The sequence below is a fragment of the Bos javanicus genome, chromosome 16 (genome assembly GCF_032452875.1).
Source record: "Bos javanicus breed banteng chromosome 16, ARS-OSU_banteng_1.0, whole genome shotgun sequence".
NCBI lineage: Eukaryota > Metazoa > Chordata > Mammalia > Artiodactyla > Bovidae > Bos > Bos javanicus.
This window is the reverse complement of record NC_083883.1, coordinates 73,878,828-73,899,958: the sequence shown is the minus strand read 5'-3', so window position 1 is coordinate 73,899,958 and position 21,131 is coordinate 73,878,828. Positions and strand designations below refer to the sequence as shown.

The 21,131-nt window shown below is 35.0% G+C and overlaps 1 protein-coding gene across 3 annotated transcripts in view; it reads left to right on the top strand.

Annotated features, from left to right (window-relative positions):
* The window catches only part of SYT14 (synaptotagmin 14), a 216,980-nt gene extending 202,348 nt beyond the window's left edge, over positions 1–14,632 (top strand). For 2 of the 3 annotated variants that reach the window (XM_061383606.1, XM_061383607.1), the window contains 2 exons: positions 1,187–1,376; positions 5,222–14,632. In XM_061383606.1, coding sequence (XP_061239590.1) covers positions 1,187–1,376; positions 5,222–5,535 — 504 coding nt within the window. In that variant the 3' untranslated portion in view covers positions 5,536–14,632. Of the gene's footprint in view, positions 1–1,186; positions 1,377–3,891; positions 3,970–5,221 lie in introns of all 3 variants that reach the window. The other variant, XM_061383608.1, reaches the window with a different exon arrangement.
* Positions 14,633–21,131: the final 6,499 nt, after the last annotated feature.

Genomic DNA, 21,131 nt, shown 5'->3' with positions numbered 1-21,131 from the left:
CTGGCGTGCTGCAATTCATGGGGTCACAAAGAGTCGGACACAACTGAGTGACTGATCTGATCTCTGATTTTCATTATCGTTTAGGTACTCATGGGTTATTTATAATTATATCCTTAATTTCCAAATTTATAGGAGTTCTTTCTTCACTAGAAGATAGTTTGCATTTATAGCTGATATTTTAAAAATTCTGAATTATTTCCATCATTTAAAATTTGTTTGCTTTTTTAATACGTATTTTTGTAAAAGTCTACTGTGAAAAAAAGGAAAAAATATCCACTACGTGCTTGAGAAAATGTATATTCTGTAGTTGTAGCGTATGATGTTCTACCATTAGGTCAGTTTTACTTATCATGATATTCAAATCTTCTACACCGTTACTGTATTTATTTGCCTCCTTATTTGGTCAGTTACTGAAAGAAGTATGCTGAAGTATCTATCCCACTGGTTGTAGATTTGCCTGTTTCTAGTTCTGGCAGTTTTTGCTTTCTAAATCTTTGCTTTTGAGTCCATGCATGAAAATTTGGAATTACTTTATCTTTCTGGTAAATTTGAAGCGTTATCATTATTCATTGTACCTCTTTATCTCTAGAAATGATTATTGCCTTGAAGCTAACCTTGGCTGACACTAATGTAGCTACACCAAATTTCTTTTAGTTAGTATTTGCATGGCAAATATTTTCCCACCCTTTTTTTTTTTCAACTTTCTGTATGTCAGTGTTTTACATATCAGTTTATAAATAGCAGATTTTTTGCTTATTTAATCAAAGTCTGCCAATCTGTGTCTTTAAAGGCACAATTAAGACATTTACATTTAATGTAATTGAGTCTAAATCTGTGTCAGACTTTTAAGGTCAGTAAATCTTCAAACAATTTTTTGCATTCAGGAAAGAGTTCATTAACAGCTATGAGTTTAAGAAATTTCTCTCTTCTCATTTATATACAAACATGCAAGAACTTATGAAACCTCATCTCCTGTTATTCCTTTGACTGTCATATGATCAAACGAGATCCAGAAACCAAAATATGCTAATAACATTTCTCGTCTGGTATTTTGGGAATTTTGCTTGCAACTCTTGTCTTTATCATGATTTACCTACCTCATTCCAAACAGACAGGGCATTACCAACGTATCTATTAATATATCTGTTTTTACAAAATACTATAAAGCTCTCATTTTTTACGGCAGGGCTGTGACTCCCAGATGAGTGTGTCGGAGATGTCCTGCAGTGGAAGCGTGTCCTCCTGCCAGTCTCTCGAACACGGCTCAGTCCCAGAAATTCTCATCGGTCTGCTCTACAACGCCACCACTGGAAGGCTATCCGCAGAAGTGATAAAAGGCAGCCACTTCAAAAACTTGGCAGCGAACAGGCCACCCAGTGAGTGAAAACTTTTCTTAATTCTAATGTTTTCCGTACTTACGGGATTCTAAGTGTTAGGGCTTCAATCCTATCATTTAGTCCTAGCCAATCAATACTCGTGTAATCATCAGCTAATCTATTTCATGTTTTCTATTTCCAGTCATTTGGGAAGTAGAAAGATTTGAAAATGAAAATATTAATTGTAAGCTGACAAGACTTTACATTTTTCAGCATCTTCAGAATAAATCAGCCCTATCATAGCCATTATCTTCAAATACCAGAAAAAGTTATAAGTCTTTTTTTAAGGTAATAATATTCCACAAATATGATGAGGAATATATTGTTAACTGAAGATGAATGTGTTTTCTGTCTGCATGCAGTACTATGAACTAATGTGTATCCTTCTGTATGTTTCCTTATTGTCTGCGTTAACAATTTTAAGAAAAAAAAATGTTTCTTTACATTTTTCCTCCTTGAAAATTATAAATCAGTACTGCCAGCAGAGTCTTATCTTAAATGAAATATGCTTTGCTTTTTTACCAGGACAAAACGAATAAGGAATAGCTTGATGTTTATACTGGATGCTAGGAAAGGAAAGCTAGATGGTATTGATCCCTCTACCCTGTCCATCAGCTTCTCTGTCTTCTCTCTCGTCTCTCTTCTAGTTCAGGAGGTGGGAGTGGGTCAAACACAGAGAAATTGTCGCAGTGTACCTCCAAAACTGTTTATTGTTATCTGTAGAAATGAACTGGGAAAGTAGCAGCTTCTTTATATTTCTGTAAAATTAAAGCTGTTGATGGCCTAAACTCAGAATTTGAAAGGAAATCTTGAACAGTAATGGCACCCTTAAATTTGTTTCATAATTTCTCACAAACTTGCAGAAAGCAGTATTTTACTCCAGGTAGCAAATGATCGTTGGAGGAGGGGAAACTTTTTCCACCCTTGAGTTAAATTTACTTCTAAGTATTCTAACAATTATTTTTTCAATCAAAGTGAAAGGTCATAAAAATATATTTAACGTGCCCTCAGTAGTACTGGAAACCTTCCTTCTCACGTACATCACACAGTGTATCTGTCCCTGCATTAAAAAGTCAGAGGCCAAAATTAGGTTTATATTTCTACCCTTGGATGAATGATCTAGCTCACCTAAGTCTGTTTCCTTATGTTTAAAATTAAGGTTGTATCTCACAGGGCAATTGTGATATTCAAATCAGATAAAGGCACATAGAAAGGATGCAATTATTATTGTCCCCTTTTTCCTTTAAAATGGAAAAATTCAGAGGAAGGAAAGAAGCAGTTACTAAACAGCTTTGGAAGTATGACTTGGTTATCTTCATTAATCCACACTAGGAAAGTAAACTCAAATGGCCTGGGAAGTAACTTAAATGAGCAGAATTTGTAAATGAAAGATAAAATCATGGAAAGACCTGTGACAAATGCAAGGGAGCACTGTACTCTTGCTTGAAACCAGGAGAAAGTTTTATTTGATTTGCTCAACTTTTGAGTGTTTTTTAAACACTGTAACAGATAAAACATTATCTGGGATTACATTTAGTAACAAGCCATCAGTTTGCCATTCCTACTTTAGCCAGTAGTTTAATTTTTTGACAAATCTTTAACTTGAAATGCTAGAAAGGAGCAGAATGAGATGATAGGTTTGTCTTTCTGTCCTTGCTGAAGCCACTCTGATAGAAGCAGAGAAACAATCATCAGAACTAAAATGAAGGATAGGGAGTAGAGGCAGGAGTGGATAATAAACAAGAGAGATTTGCATCCCCAACATAGAGTAGATCTTTCAGGTTAAAGAATAGGTTATAGCAATTCCATTATTTTAGATTTAGAGCTTCAGTATTAGGACAGGTACTGGTATTAGCTGGGAGGTAGCTAGGAGGTAAATACAAGTTAACATTAATCTTTATTATATGAAATAAAATATTTATAAAGTAAAATAGAAGACAGTTTTATCAGTTTGTCTACTGTATATAAGATTGTGACCCTTCATATATACCTGGGTTCTAAGCTTTGAACTGTGTTATAGACTGACTAATCCAGTTTTTATCTCAAAAGAACAATGGTAACATTCAGGAACAAACATTTTAGTAGTTCTATTTTTCATAACTTAGTTTTATATTACATTGGGAGTAATAAAAGTGTTGGAAATGTTAAATATTGCATGGATAAACTTTAAAAATTAGCAAAATAATTATAATGATCTTTTAATGACTTTTATTCAGTCTTTTATAGTCTGATAATTTGCATGATTCTATGTTCAATGTGCTTTAGACCACAAGGATATCATTATAAAGATGTCCCACTTTAAAACAGTGGAATTGTTGTTAAGATTGCACAATGACCTTAAAAATTCTCATTCCATGAAATTTACCCAACATACCCCTTTGTTCAACCCTCTACCTGAATTAAGATGCTAAAGTTTTGTGTTCTTCCACTCCAGTGAACAGCGTTTCCTCTTTAATTCTAACCTTTGACCCTCTTTCACCCAACAATTGACATCTGGTCATTATTTCTTTTACTGCTTTCCATCCCCTGTTGTCAGATGGACTGTTCTGTTGTCTAAAACACTTGATAGGTGGACAGGTTTATATAATCCGAGGTGAGTTCCTGTAGAGGCTAATTGGATGTTGTCTTTTCATGCAAAAACAAAATACCCTAAAACTTGCCAGCAGTGAAGCTGTCCACCATGTTGATTTCCAAAAAGTGCACATTTATTATCTGTGGTACTTTGAATAAAACTAACTTAGAATCTATCTCTGATTATGGATGATGGTATTCAGAGTATCTATAAAATTAGCAAAACTTTTAAAATTAAAGGTTTTGATTTTTATTCATTATATTGATTCATGTAGAAACAGATATTTCATTAAGAAATATTGAAATTTTCATAAAATTAATTGAAATTTTGATATGAAGTACACATGATGGATCTACATGCTGAAGATCATTTGCATGAGTTCTGAAGAAATTGAAAACACAGTTGTTTGGAATGAGGGTTTATCTCCTAAGTAACCAGGCAATGAACTGTTACGTTTCACTTGGTACACTAAACATCACATCAACTTTTTTTTTTATAATTCATGAAAATAGTTAAGATATCATACTTAAAATTTCACAGTAAATTGTGCCAAGAAGGAATCCTGTAGTATTTATTTTTAACCATCCAAAAAGCACATTAAATGTACTCTTGCATGAAACCAAGGAGAAAGTTTTACTTGATTTGCTAAACGTTGAGTCTTTAGTGCATTTGGCTTCATTTTGAGCCTGAAATGTTTTAAAAATGTATTTAAAAACCACATCCATGCAGAGATTTTTTTGACATTTCATCCTAAGCTGTTTCGATGTCATCTTTGCATTCTTGTCTTTCTCTTTTCCTCCTTACCATTTGCCTTCATTTCTCTTTGTTTGTTTATTCTTACACTCTGAAAACACAGTGGAATGCTTTACAGTGTTGTGGCTAACTGAGCTTGCTAAGTGTTTATTAATGCTATGATGTCCTGCTTAGTGAAGCTAAATGGGCGTGGGGATGGGCAGGGTGGGTAGTGGGAGGTCGGGGGTGGGGGGTCAGGGTAAGGGAAGGATTATGAGGTATACCTTTAAATTCTAGAAATAGTGAGGTTAAGATATTATTACCCCCCAAAGATTTTATGCCTACTTAGCATTCTCTGTACTTGTCACATTTTATGATCATCTACATCAAAATGGAATTACTAGATTTCTACTAAACATGGTATACACCATATCCTTATAAAGTATGAATACTTGACCTCATCAAGTGTTACAAGAAAGACATTTTGAGTTTGTTTCAAATGATATTTGTGGTATGTTTTGTTTTGTTTCGTTTTCTGTAGATACATATGTTAAATTAACCCTACTGAATTCCATGGGCCAAGAAATGTCCAAATGCAAGACATCCATCCGCAGAGGGCAGCCAAATCCGGTGTACAAGGAAACGTTTGTTTTTCAAGTGGCCCTATTTCAGCTCTCTGATGTGACACTCATACTGTCAGTGTATAACAAACGCAGTATGAAAAGGAAAGAGATGATAGGCTGGGTTTCTTTAGGTCTGAACAGCTCTGGAGAAGAGGAACTCAACCACTGGACTGAAATGAAAGAGTCAAAAGGACAGCAAGTCTGTAGATGGCATGCATTGCTGGAGTCGTGATGACCAGGAGGAAGGAGCAATTGCAGTTCAAGGCAGCAGCATTTCTGAGTGCAGTGGTACTGTTACCTAGTCACCGTTAGAAGAGCTATTCTTTGAAGAATCATCTTTAACATTCTCCCCAAAAGCTTTAAATTCTGTGGAACGAACGTCTAATACTGACATTAACAAAGAAAAGATGGGTCTCTAGCAGAGCTTGCTTGAGAAACTGAGAAACTTGCATCCTCTTTGTTAAACTAACAGTCCTCCAGAGCTTTCAGAGCATCCTTTTGGTTTGAAGTTAATTTTACTGTAGCAAGAGAGCCAGTAATTTCATGAAAAGTCACGATTATAAATGATTGTGAAAATCAGAATTTTTATTTGCAGCACTCCCTTAGTGTCACCCTACATATTATCCACAAAACTGGCTCGTCCCTGGTGTGTTTAACGTTCTTTAATATGAGAAAGTCATCCTGCAGCAGTCAAGTCTAATGGTGAAGGCTTTCAGTCACATTGTGAATTGTTTTATTTCAGATTATTTTCCTTTTTGTTGTGCCTCAGTTCTTCTCAGTAGCACTAAATCTAAGTGCAAGCAAGGATTCATTTTCATAAGGGAATTTTTTTATGTATTATTTTAAGAAAAGTTCACTTCTTCAATTGCCTCTGATTTTGCCTGATCCAAAGAGACCAAGTCACTGCACTGGTCCTTTGCAAGTCTTCTAGACAGGTTGTACTGTAGAACCATGTAACTTTCTGTTGAAAGCACTTCCTGTATTCTTGTATTCCAATGTAGGAAGCTAATAGAGCAGGACTTTACTTAAAAATCTCTTTCAATGATTGACTGTTTAAAATTGTAGTAATGTGAAAGTACATTTTTTTACAAACTAAAAAAATATATAGTGAATAAGCTGTTGAAAATTGAAAATAATTCAAGTTAAAGGAAACTTTAATCATCTGCTCTGAGTGTTTATTAACCAACACTGCATAAAGCAGGTAGCATTCAAATAAGAAACAGTTCTCTCTTCTTCACTCTTACTTCAATTTGTATTTGTGATATGAAGACTCTTCAGCTCTAAGTTTGAATCAGAACAGCATAAACAGTTCTGAGATTCCTTAAAATGTTTCTAGTAACTTGTGACTAGATTTTATGAAATTTACAGATACGTTCTTCAACGTGATGTCATCCTGTGCCTTCCATGTAAGTTAAATTTGCTCATACAGCTTGAAAGTTGTATTTGCAAAATTAGGCCTTCAATTTTTATAAATGTAAAGATTAGATTCCTCAGAACAGTGTCACAAGATCTTTATTTCCTCTGAAGTATGGAAAAGTTATATAATGTGCTAATTTTTTTAAATGGCAAGGCATTTGTTGTTTTTATATTTAGGAACTCTAATTATCAGGAATATTATAAGCTGTTTTCTTTTTAATTTTGCCTCTTACCCAATATATAATTTTATGCACATACTTTATTAAATAGAATATGTTTTGTATATATGAAAAATATTTTCTTTTTCTCTAATTCCTAGTTAAATTAGACAAAACAGACTATTTATCAGTTATTCAAAAGCAGTATATCGTTGTTCCTAGTCCCAACTAAGTACTATGTGTTATTGTAAGCTAGAACTTGTTATTACCATAATAAACAATGCATAGATATTATTACTTCAGCTTGGCTGTACTGAAAGGCCTTAAAAGAAATCCAAAAGACAGTGAACTCCTAATATTTTTTAGTTTAAAAAAGTGGCAGCTCTCTGCATTCATATACATGAGTTATATGATACAAAACATATGCTGTATCAGGTGACATGGGGTTTAAGAATGTACGTTACAGAGACGCATTAACGAAGAACCCATTCTCTTATTATATTAATGAGCATTTTCCAGGGTTTTGTGGCTCAGTTAGGTTATAAAGTTAAAACGTGAATCAAAGGCAAAATAGCTCATGAAAGTATTTTTAGCAACAGATATGGAAAGAGATTAGAAGGGGGGCTGTAGGTTTTACTGAGAAATTGGATTTAGGCATTTGTAACTTTTTTGGCTTTGAAACAACTAAGTGCACTGCTAACACCAGGATTGGCCTAATAATTAAAAGAGTTCTCAGTCTCATTTGTAGCTGTAACAAAGCCTAGTCAAACACATTATGAGACCAGCTTGGTGCTTTCTCCTTCAGCAAGTAAAGAACTAACTAGATGTTACTTGTTAAATCTGTCTTTCTTCAGACTGTGCCCAGAATTGTGTGTGTGTGCTTGGATATATCCTTAGGGGTTTAGCTACTCTAAGGATCAAATCCAGAATGGCCTAAAATTTAATCAACAACTTTTTAAAATTTTAAGAAGGACCCTACCTCCACCCCAGCTGCCAAGTCCTCAAAGATTATGAAGTATGTGTCTGGGTATTTATACTCAGTACATACCTGCACACAATATATATATGTATGTATGTGTGTGTATATACATATATGTGTGTATTTGTAAAGATGAAGGCCCTGGCTTTTTCAGATAACTAAATAGAAAAGCATTTACAAAGTTTATGGATTATTTTTCTCCTCTGTGTATCTACTAGAAATTATATTTGGTTTCGGGTGCTATTTGCTGCCATTCCCCTCCACACACAGCAAAATGTATATCTTTTTATTCTTTGGATTGACACAACTTAGAGTAATTACTACCCCAAATTTGTCTGTTCTTTTAGAAAAAGATTAAATAGGGCTCCAGAGACCCACTCACTCTGCTGAATCTAACGTACGAGACTACTGCTGCTCTTTTGTGAGCTTAAATTTGCATGAAAGCTTAAAGGAAAAATCTTATATCTTAGCAATTAAAGCAAATAGGGGCCCAGTGGTGGGCAGCAGGTGTTGTCTGAGAAACTTGAGAAAGACAACCCACTTTCTTATCGTTCTCTTCAAATCCCCTAAGTTTTGTAATAAAATGAGATAGTCCAAATACAGCAATTGACTGGCATTCATGGGAGCTCCTGAGCTTGGAATTACAGGTTTTATTTGTCTCCCAAATGAGCTGCAAAATGTAGTTGTTTATTACTGCCCAGGAAGCAAAGTGTATCTCAAATCAGTAGAGGATTTGTTTCGTATATCCTCTTACCTTTAAGGAGTTTTCTTCTGTGATCTTTGTGTCTTCTGTACTGTTCACATTTTGTGTGAAATCTCTTCACTTATTTTCTTACCATGCATTCAGCGAATTCTTGATATTGTTGAACTTAGTGACAAAAATAATAAGTTGAATCACAATTTAAAAAAAGAAAAACCAATGAGAAAATATCTAATCTACCCTTAGTTATAGCAGCATGTTTAAGTTTAGGGCCTGGTGGACTTTTTCATCCAGTCCAGTTCGGAAGCCCAGGGCTATATGTTAAATCCTTTTCTTGATTCCTTCATCATCTTTGCTTTACTTGTCAAATGAATCAGAAACGTAATGCTTACAAAAATTGTTATAGTGCAAGAGTTCATACAACTGAGGGTGTTCTTGAAGATGAAGATGGAGCTCAAATGACATCATAGCTTTTCAAGTGGACTGAGGGAGAGGCTGAAGTATAAATTTAAATGAAACTAGAATAGTAGTCACCAACAAATTCCTCAAGGTCTCTATCCAGCTGTTAATAGCAATGACACAAATCCACTTTCTGAAATTGCTGTTTGCCTACATAGACTAGATAGTCCGCTCATGGAGACTTTTCTCATTGAGAGCTACTATTCCAAAGTTTTCCCCTTCTTTTTCCTTTCGCTGTGGCCAGTTCACCCACGGCCTACACCGGAAGTGGCCATTGTGTCGTCATCATCACCAACAAAACTCAATATTGAGCACAAAGTTAAACAGAGTACTTTTTTTTAGATTAAAACATCATCTGTGTTCACCAAAATGTATAATAATGATGTTGGTAACTGCTATAGTTTACTAAGATGTAGCACAATAATTTGTTATTTCGATTCTCATATTACAACAGTAATATGAGGTAAGTAATATTATCAACATTTTATAGATGATGAAACTGCAGGTTAGAAGTTAAGCAGACTTAGTAAGTAATAGAACTGGGATTAGGACCCACATATAAATTACTCTGAAACCTATATCATACATATTACAATTGTATCCCTCTTTACTAATTCCAAGAAAAAACTGAACAACATTATATTCATCAATAATACCCCATACACACTTTAGTTGGATGGCAGAACTAGAAAAAAAAGAAGACCAAAACAAACAGAGCTTGGGAAAAAGAATTACAAGACAAAGAAGAAAAGATCAGAGGGTTTTTTTTTTCTTTTCGGGACACAAATGGTACTTTTGTGTTATACTTTGTAGATGGCTTATATTTTCAAAGGCTTAGGGATTAATTTACTCTGCCAAGTTAGCCTATACTTACTTATATTCTGAAAATGTATGAATCAATTTGTTCTGCTCCTTGTCCACTACTGGAATCCAAATGTTTCTATTGTACACGTTCCCTTTTCTGCCCTACGATGTGGATAGCCTGTATCCATGATTATATATCTTGCCCATACTAGTGATGAGAGGAAAGACTCTTGTCTTCCTCTGCACTCTCACTGTAATTTGTTGCTTCTCTACCCTTTTTTAAGGTTTAACTGGATGACAGCTAATTTTATTATATGCATCTCTCCTCGCAGCAGTACTTAATGTCCTGTCTTGTTATCTTTATATGTCCCTTGCTCATAGTAGGCTCACTATAAATATTGAATTAAATTACCTATACAGAAGAAGTCAATAATACTGTTATATATCTCAACATTTATTTATGAACTTGTGCATGGATTTATTCTTCATTTCATATATAAGAGTGCCTACTATGTACCATGTGTTTTTCTAAGTGCTACAAAGGGAGAGATAATAAATTGGGTAGACAAAGTCTTTGCCCTCATAGAGTTTGCATGATACAGTGGAAAGACAGCCACAGAAGAAGTTTAGTGTTGGAATAACATGGAGTTCAGAAAAATCTTCCTGGAGAAAAGAATGCCTGAGTTGAATCTCAGAGATCAAATACAGATTACACTCCCATCACAGGACATACTCTCCAAGGGCAAAATTTAAAACAGTGGTTCCCAAACTGTTGCGTTTAATAATTATTCTGAGAGCTTAATTTGTATTCCAAAGCCCCAACTCCAGAGATTCTGTTTCATTTGGTCTGGAGTGGAGCCCAAGAATCTAAATTTTATTAAGCTTCCCAGGAAATTCTCTGTTTAGATGCATTGGTATAGAATGTAGAGCTCATTAGATAGAATTATTGGCAGTAGTGTTTCAATGCCCATAGATTAGGTCTTAAAGTGTGATAGTGATAAAGAAGAGCAAGATTAAGCTAGGATTAGTGCTGTTGATTTGTTTTTTACTTGTGCTTCCTTAAAAAGAAAGATATTTCATGAAGAACTTAAAAGTAATATTTAATTATGAGTTTCTTTGCATTCACACTCAACATAACTTTTCCAAAGTATTTCATGGTATAATAAATAAATTCTATTATGTTAGTTTTATTATTCCTGAAAATTTGGCATTATTGTTCAAATATTTCTTTGCAAACTATCTTTACAATGATAGGGTTAAGGCAAAGAGAGAGTCTGAGAAGGTATTTACCTAGTACACCTGTCCGTATTCTAAATGAGATAAGACTGACCTTTAAGTACATGCAGGGGGTAGTCATAGGTGGTGGCATTTTTCATTCTTGTGTATAGTAAGCTTTCTTGCCTTTTATCATCATCCTAAATGACTTCATTGTCGTTATACTCATCAGATGAACCTCATTCCTGGATTCTTCACTCAGGAACAGCAGTGTTTCTATCGCTTCTGATCTGATCTCTATTTCCTTGATTGCTTAGCTCTTTCTTAGAGTTTTTTATTTCAAATAGCAAGTTAACACATCAACCTCAAGTCCTTTTTCTCTAAAAATAAATGCCATATATATTATGTTCATCTGAGTTCCTATTTTCCCTCATTTAAAATGTTGTCATACCAACTTCTCTGCTGTAATATATTGCATGAATGTATTTTACATTCTGAAAGTATTTTCCCGACAAAGATCTGTGATTAACCCACTGAAAAATTAGGTTCGTTGAATATTTGAAATACTGTGGTATGGAATTAGGCTGTTTTGTGAATGCTGCTGTGTCAGTGTTTGGTCTGGTTATAACTTAAAATCTGGCTAACACAACCTTAACATAAAGAGTTTGACAAACTTGATTTACTAATCCATTATCAAAAATGAATATAAAAATCTTGCTTTATTCTCTCCCTATTTAGTCAAGTATGTATCTTGCTTAAAATGTTCCTTCTTCCTCCAGGACTTTTTTCCCCATGCCTATTATGTATGGAGCTTCCCGGGTGACTCAGTGGTAAAGAATCAGCCTGCAAATACAGGAGGCGAGAGTTCAATCCCTGGGTCAGGAAGATCCTCTGGAGAAGGAAATGACTACCCACTCCAGTATTTTTGTCTGGGAAATCCCATGGATAGAGGAGCCTGGAGGGCTACAGCCCATGGGGTCACAAAAGAGTCAAACATGACTTAACGACCAAAACCAACACATTCATGTACATTCACAATAGATTCCAGAGTCATCACAGCTGCATAATTCCTAACAAAAAGTGATACTCTGACTTTTTGCACTTAATCACATGAACTGGACAGTAGAGAGGACTGGATAGGATTTCTCAGAGACTAGAGAGAAAGCAAAGTATGGCCCTCTTTTAGTCATCAAATTTGTTGTGATGGCTGCTGTTGCTGTACACTTATCTTGAATAGTGTGATTCCCTCATACCATGTTGCATAGCTTGGGAGCAGAGAAAGAAATGTGATTATTAATGTAACAAAAGTTTGGCATAATTTTATTGTAGAATTTCAAGCCCTTAGTACATGAAAATTTCTAAATAATTAATTATGAGAACAAAGTCACTGATAGAGCAGTAGTTTTGCAAGATGTTAGACATTATTTCAATGTCATTTTGACAGTCTACTTCTCAAATTGTCCTTTTATTTCAGGGCCCTTCACCCTTTGTTGTTGTTATTGTTGTTCTGATGACTGTTTGATATTTGAGTTTGTCTTTTAAATATTCAAGACAGTTTTAAAAAGAAAAACCTAACCCCTTTCTGTTTCATCCTTAACTATGTGATCTCTCACCTGACACTTACCGTGTTTAAAATGAATACCCAACAGAGGAAATATAATACCCTATTAGACACTGAAAAAATAATTATCTGAAATTTGTTTGTGTATTCAGATATTGCTAGAATGCTTATTTCCATAAATCTAAGCAGTTAATATTAAATATGGCTGTTATGTTTAATGAGAGAATAGGAATTTCCCCTTATCTCTGAGATTTATTGTCTCTCTTGCCTTTTACATCTGGCTGAAGGCTGTGACCCTCTTACTAACACTTCATTTGTCAGTCTCTGAATGTGCTCACCTCCTCCAGATGGTATTATTTTCAGTAACAACCAAACCATTTATACCCTCAAGGTCAGTCCTCACCAGTGATTCCTATTCGTAGCCTCTGTTAATGTTGATAAAAGTAATACAGAAGCACCTATAGGAGAAAAGACCCCTAAATGTCAGGGATCAATGTCTTAGTGCCCTGGTATGACACCATACATACTCAAATTAATACCAAGTATGATTTCAGTTGTAGTGGAATAGAAGCCAACTTCTTGGAAATGAGATTTTGGGTCATTATGTCCTAAATTCTCACCTTTTGGTCTTTTCTCTTCCCTCTCTAGCTTAAATTTAAATTTGGTGACAAAGTCTTTTTTAAAGTCCTGGTTTTAAATTGTTAAATGTTGACTTAACTGGGCACGTTTATTTAAAAAAGAAAAAGGAAGACCGAAGTAGTCAGTCATAAGAAGGCTTTGGGCAGACAGGGTGCTTGTCTTGTTGGGGCAGTCTTCTTGCGTAACTATTGGAGAGTATTTACAGCATTCTATAATAATGTCACATTTGTTTTGTGAGGGGAGACCAAGGTAGCTTTTACATATAAATTGGCTCTCTTAGTATTGAAATATATTTAAACAATTATTTGAAACACAGCTAGGAAATAACGGTGACATTTCTGACAGTATTTTGAAATTATAAATATTACTTTAAATTTACAAGGAAAATTTCCAGTAGTGGCTTGCATTACAAAGTTAATTTTTAATGTTTCTACATGATTCTATTGAGATGGCCTTTGTTTTTGTGGTGAAGATAATATAGTGGCAACAATTTTGAGGAATCTTTAAAGCTGTCATAGAGGAGATAGCCAAAGTTGGGCTAGATTTTTACTAGAATGTTGAAATAAAATGTATCAATATACTTTTCAGTTCAGTTAGCCTTGATGAAAAACAGTTATTATATGAGTTTAAGGGTCTTGATAAATGTTGGCATCTGTTTTTTTCTAAAACTCATGACGGTCATCACAGCTCAACACTCTTGTATTATATTTTATTTGTCAACATATGATGTAATTTTTATGGAAAACTCAATTAGTGGAATCTTTTATTCAATATTCCCTTATTTTGCTTCTTTCCATCATCATTTCTCTTCCTTTCTTCTTTTGTTGAGGCAAGAAGCTTAATAGCATAGTTTCTACAGAGCTTTCTTACTTATTTTTCTAATAATGCATATAACTGTGTGATGAAGTTTAAATGCTCTGTGAGCAAAACTCTATTAAACAACCTGAAGAAATGCACTGCTGACTAACATTTCCCTTGGTCTTAAATTGTCTCCAACGTATTTTCTAGTCTCTACACCATTAATGGATCTTATTAATATAGTGTCTGTATGGTTATCAACAGTGCTGTATTATTGTCACATATTAATTTGCATTTTTGATCAAAAATATAAACAGATGCGTGTGTGAAGCAACCCATTTTATAGGATGAGCATATATCTAACCATTTTCATGTAACTGAAAATGTGCTGTATGTTGCATTTTATTCTCATATTGACTTTTCTACTATCTACTCACCGATTGTCTCGGTGCCTTTTTCCTTTTGTATTATTGTATTACTTAAAGAAATTGCTGACCTCTGTGTAAACAGTGTAAAATCTGTTAAAATTATTAATCCAAGGAGATTTTAATGTCAGTTTAATTTTCCAGAGAATAAATTTTTGTGTGGGTTACAAGTTAACTTTTCTTCACTTTTCTGTAACAAATCTCTTTACATTTTAGTACTTATTTGGAATAGGTTAACATGTGACTTCTCTGTTGATGATACCCAAAAATCAGCCTGAATTCTTCTCACTGACAAATAAGTGTTACTGTGACTGTTACACAAAATAAAATAATGTCGCCTTCATAAGCAGATATCAAGTGGATATATATAGATGTTATTAAGATCTTGAGTTTAAAAGGAATCTTATTTAAATGTGCTATAAAATATTGCTATCAAGACGTGTGGGTTATATTATTTTCTTTTAATTCTAAGTCAAATCTGACATGCAAAGAAAATAGACTACAAACAAATTTAAACATTTTAAAATAATCTCCTTTAAAGTGTTCAAATCAGAAATGAAACTAAGTTGCTTTAAAAGGATCATAATATGTTTAGCTAGAATAGGCATACATATACACTGTTATCTAGCTTGCTCTTTCATTTATTGCAGACTTGTCATAATTCCTATCAGTATTGTCATTCTGTTTAACAAAACAATTTTCCATTTGAGAGGAAGAGTTTGTCGATTTTTAATTCTTTTTTATTAGGTTGTTATTATATGTTTCTCAAAGACCTTAATTTAGATATTTTTCATATTTCATTCGCTTGTCCATTTCATTTCCAGCAACAAAGGTCTATAAATAAGAAGACTTAACAAGTACTATTTTCCAAAAAAAAATTTAAAAAGCAAAAAAAAAAACAAACAAAAAAAATAAAAGCATACAGCATGTCTCAAAAAAAAAAAAAAAAGAATCTAAACTTTTGGTGTTCTAAAATTTATAGAAATTTAAGTTGCTACCTTCTCGGATCTCTGATTGTCTTTCAATCGTTAGTTCCATAAATAAACCAGAAGCCTTTTTTAAATTAATTAATTTTTTTAAACAGTAGAATATCAGTGTCCAATTAATCTGGTTAAGTTTTTTTCCTTGTTATTAGTCATCAGTACTTAAACACAAGAAAAACATGAAACACTTCTGCCTAAAATAAATGGGCTCATAATTTAATCTCCAAATAAGTTTACAGAATTTCTGTCCTTTTTTCCCAGTACTTGTTGCTGCGTCCCCCATCCTCTTAATATCCTGGGCCTTCATTGTTAAGACATTAAAGTTGAAGAAGGAAAAATAACAGTCTTGCTTATGAGTTTACTCCGAAAAAAAGTCATCTGGGTCATGACATGTCCTTCATAGAATTAAAATTAATCTAAAAAAGTGAAATTCCACCAGAAAATAGACACATCTGCATTATAACTAGCAAATCAATAGTCATTTTTTATTGTTACAGAGGAATTTAGTTTATTCATCATACCGTGTTCATACTTAAGATTGAGTTTTAATTGCAAATTGACTAAATCCTTTATCTTCAATATGCAAAATAATATTTAAGTCAATTTTTTTCTTTCCTAAGATTATCAAAATATTCCATGATGTTTCCCATTGGAAGATAAAGTCATTTCCAATTCAAAACTAAAAGGTCTCAGTTAAATATATGAAATATTTTGTTTGAATAGTACTTTATAATGAAATATAATAGTATAATACACTAAAGGCTTCTACACATCAGTATAAATAAATGCCAAATAAATAAGGACACATATTAGGATCTGATAAATTCAATTAGGAAAAGGGAAAAACTGACAGCACATCTCAGTTGATATAAAGAAATATATCTAAAGGAAAACCTTCCAAATAATACTTTTAATATGACCACTCTACCAAAATTCATGTTTGTCTCTTTTTGGCCATATGACCTACTTACATTTCTTGATCTTCCTTAAAATTAACACATGGCTGTGTGACTTGAGTTCAACCAATGGGATGTGAGCAGAAGGTGATGTACACTGGTTTCAAGGAGGCTTTTTAAGAAATAACGTTGTGCTTTCCATGCCATCAGTCCCTTTCCACTGAAGACAGAAGGAAATGAAAAACGAGAGATGGCAGAACCACGAGTTGGGAAGATCCTGGGTCACTGACTCACCTCACAGAAAAGCGACGACCGGATACATATGGCTTGGAACGTTAGTGTTAGGTAGTTAGAATAGGAAAAAGGGGTCCAAATGGCGGTGGCTAAAAGACAAAGAAGGGAAAAGCCCGCGAAAATAGAACAAAGGAAGGTCCGAGGACCGGAGTGAGAACCGCAGGTAAAACAAACAGCCCTCCTGGCTCGCCCAATTTACTTAGAGCAGGCTCACGGGGGAGGAGACAAATGTATAAAAGGAGGAAGCCTAGAAGGATTGGGACCGCTCTTCTCTTCGTCTTTTGGGTCAGCCCACCTCCTCGAGGGTGTACTGTCCTTTGTTTTTCCTAATGGGACTGAGCTGTGGCACCAATTCCGTCGTTTCAACTTTTTGCGACAGCGAGACAGAACCGAGGAAATGACACTCTCCCCCGACATTAGCATAAATGAGAAGCAAAACTTCTGTTGTATTTGAGCCATTACACATTTTGGACTCATTTGTGACTGCAAACAATTGAAGCTAAAATATTGGGATCTTCCAGTGGGGTTCTGGGAGGATGAAAACCTACAATATGGTACATTGGTTTAGCAGCCAAGCAGCCAGAAGAGAGGAAATAGATACAAAGGACTGACAGACTAACCCGTGTTATGCCAGGGCAAAACATTTTTACTTGGAAGGGGGTCCCTGTGACTACTGAACTTGTAACTTGGGGGAAATGGATACAGGAGTCAGAGTAACAATGTGCTTGAGATGTTTTTTTGCTAAAAGATACTCCAAGAAGGCAAGAAATAAATGGTCTTTCAGCAGAGATTGAGGGGAATGGAGAGGGCCCAGAGATTAAGTGCTTTAAGCATTTGAAAAGCCCACTGCTTCTGAACCCCAAATATTAAGATTATACTAAAATGGGTTTTGAGTTTAAAAGGCCTATGAAGACTGTGTAAGAAAGCAAAGGGACTCAACTATGTCGCAAAGATAATTTTGAATGTGTTGCCTCTTACTTTAGAGGAACGCAAGGTAAACCTGTGTGCTCATGGAGCAAACTGAAAGTTGTATAGCTCACAAGAAGGAAATAATTCTCAACACCTACTTGCAATGAAATCATAGCACATACGGGAAACAGAAAACCTTCCTAGAAGTCAGAGCAGGGAACCATTGAGAATAATGGATAAGGCAGTTTCTCTAAGAGAAGAAATGCAGAGCAAACCAAAACTCCTCTACTAAGAAAGAAGTAGGGGGTTTCACTGCGATGAATCAACTTCTGCTGTATGTTTCTCATTCTCATTTTTTTCAAATGAGAATTCTAATTGCATTTATCCACTTCCTGTTCCACATTGTATATGTGGTGGAGGTCAGGGGTGGATAACTTGTCTTTAAATCCTGAGGTCACTGAATTATCAAAGTCAAACCTTATCAGGTAAGGAGAGTACATCACCAGAGGTAAAACTTTGAAAGGATTGCAGGAGCTGAATGTGACTTGAGGTTGTCTTCCTTAGGGAAAATGTAAGCTATTTAATAAAATCTTTGTTCTCCTTTTCCTAGACACACATGACTACCTTTTCTGCTCTCTTGCAAATGTTTATGGCTACGTGACTGAGTTCTAGCCACCTGGATGTGAGAGGAAGTGACACATGTCATTTCTAGGTCAAATGCCTGCTTCACTGTCTCTTTCCCCATTCATTAGCTGACGGCGGATGCCCAAAGGGATGGTGAGTGCAGGATGAAAGGAGCCTTGGTTTCTGAATCACTGCTTCAAGATCGTCTTACCACCATCTTCCCATGTTACGTGAGCAAGAAATAAATATTCTGTGTGTTGGGATGTTATACATTTTAGGCTCCTTTTGTTTTCACAGCACCTACCTTACAATAATAGATAAGTTCACAGATTCCAAGCTAGCAACTGAGAGAAGTCTGATGTCACCATTGTCAAAAAAATAAAACTTTTGTACGATGTGAGGAAGGACAGCCTCTGACCCCTGATTGTTTAGCGGCCAAAATCAAAGAATGAGGTAAGTCTCAGGAACACTGCCTGCAGCATTACCTCAAGAAGTTATTTTTAGGAGCAGGTTTTAAGGGTATTAAAGCGATTCAAATTGCTTGTCTGTCCAACTTGACCAGAGAAGCAGGTTTGACTGTGACCCAAGAGACGTGATGAGGTGATGGGTGGAAAGCCTAAAACCTAGACATCAAACCCAGAGACAGAACTGAAGCAATAAGAACGTTGGAGGAATACAGCGTGAAGAGAGGAGGAAACCCAGCTGGAACAGATAATTCAGCAGAAAACATTATGAGAGACAAGGTGACAGATTGTTTAAAAAATAAAAACACCTTGAATCCCGTCCAGAGACTTATGGACTTAGGATTTAGAGTGCATGAGTGAGTTTAAGAAGGGTAGGCCAATAAGGGATCAATTAGGAAGCTATTCTTAAAATCCAGATGTTTTACAAATATGAAATAACTAGATATGAAGGGATACCAGCAGTTTAGCTTAGATGGGTAGAGAAAGTCTTTTAGAAATGAGATTGATGAGGGGATTTCCTGGTGATCCAGTGGTTAGGACTGTGTGCTTTCACCACCAAGGGTCTGGTTTCAATTCCTGACTGGGAAACTAAGATTCTGTAAGGCACGAGGTGTGGTCAAAAAAAACCAAAATGAGATTGGTAAGACACTGTTAAGGGAAAGTTTCTGGAACTTGAGTAATTGAAAGGGCTGGTGAGGACACTGCATGAGAGAGGATGGGATTGAATAGCATGATTTTTGAGGAGCAGGTAAGTAAGGAGTAGGGCCATTGATAACAGAGTCCGGAAAAGAAGCTGGGTTTAGAAGGGTTGGTTTCAGCTGTGTTGACTTCCAAATGACATTTTGTGGAAAACGTCCATGAATTGGAAATAAAGGACTAGAATTTAGGGAAAAGATACAGGCTAAAATGAGTTTGGGGACTGGTGCAAAGCTGTAAGTCACAGGAGCCAAGCATCATCTTGCTAGAAAGTGAGTCCTCTGATGACAGGAACTATTTATCTGTTTTGTTCACAATTGCATTCCAGTGCCTAGAACAGAGTCCAGGGCATAACAGATATTGATGAATTTCTGTTTCTGACTGAGTTTGAGATCTTGAGAAGTGTGGGTGAGAGGATTTTTTGGTGGGTCTTTTTTTTGGGGGGGAAGGGTTCTTTGGTTTTGGGGTTTTTTTTTGTTTGGGGGTTTTTTTTGTAATTATTTATTTCAGTTGAAGAGAATTACCCAGAAAGGCTATATTTAATGTGCGTTATTTACCAAGGCAAGAAAAATATATGAATACATTTTAGAAACCTAGTACCTGAAATGAAAAAAATTTCTTGTCTAACCATGAAATTTGATTTATGAAGCCCCATGACATATACGATTTCTGGTTCATTTAATTGATAAAAATTCCATTCCTGACATAGTTATAATTGTTAATAGGAAATAGCATTGTTATTAAGCTAATATTAGTGCCTAACAACTAACTAAAGGTTGCTAATATTTTTGTTTTGTTTTGTTTTGCTAATATTTTAACTAAATTTTATTTTAGAACAGTTTTATGAGGGGAGGATAAATTAGTAGTTTGGGATTAATATATACACACCACTATATATATAAAATAATCAACAAGGCCCTACTGTATAGCCCAGTATATTACTCAATATTCTGGGAAACTTGAATATTTTCAAGGAAACTACTCAATATTCTGTAATAACCTATATGGGAAAAGAATCTAAAAAAGAATGGTTATATGTGTGTGTATAACTGAATCAGCTGTATGCCGTAAAACAACACTGTAAATCAACTATACTACAATATAAAAGTTAAAAAAAGAAAAATCGACAACCAAAAAAAATCAGATTTACAGAAAAAGAATAGCAAAATGAGTCCCTGTATATCCTGTACCCTGTTTTTCCTATTATTACCATTTTTTATTTGTTACAATTAATGAACCCGTATTGACACATTCTGACTAACGAGAGTTCATCCTCAGTTTCCACTTAATGGCCTTTTTCTGTTCCAGGACATCACACTACATTTAGCTGTCATGTCTGCTTAGGCTCCTCTTGACTGACAGTTCTCTGACTTTCCTTAATTTTGATGACCTTGACAGTTTCAAGTAGTTACTGGTGAGGTACTTTGTAGAGTGTCCCTCAATTGAGCTTTTGTCTAATGTTTTTCTCGTGAATAGACTGAGGCTAGGGGTTTGGGGAAGAAGACCAGAGAGGTGAAGTGCCGTTTTCAGTACATCTTATTGAAGGTGCATACTATCCACATGCATTATCACAGTTTATGCTAACTTTTGATTGTTAGATTTCTCCACTGCGAAGTTTTCCTTTTTTCTCTTTGTATACCGTACCACTTGGGAGGAAGTCACCCTGCACTGACCTGAGGACTGATGCTCCACCTTCTTGAAGGCAGAGTATCTGTGAAAATTACTTGAGGTTCTACACAGGAGATTTGTCTCTTTTCCCATTCCCTCCTCTCTTTCTTTCATCCTCTCTTTCTAGAGCCTCCTTACTT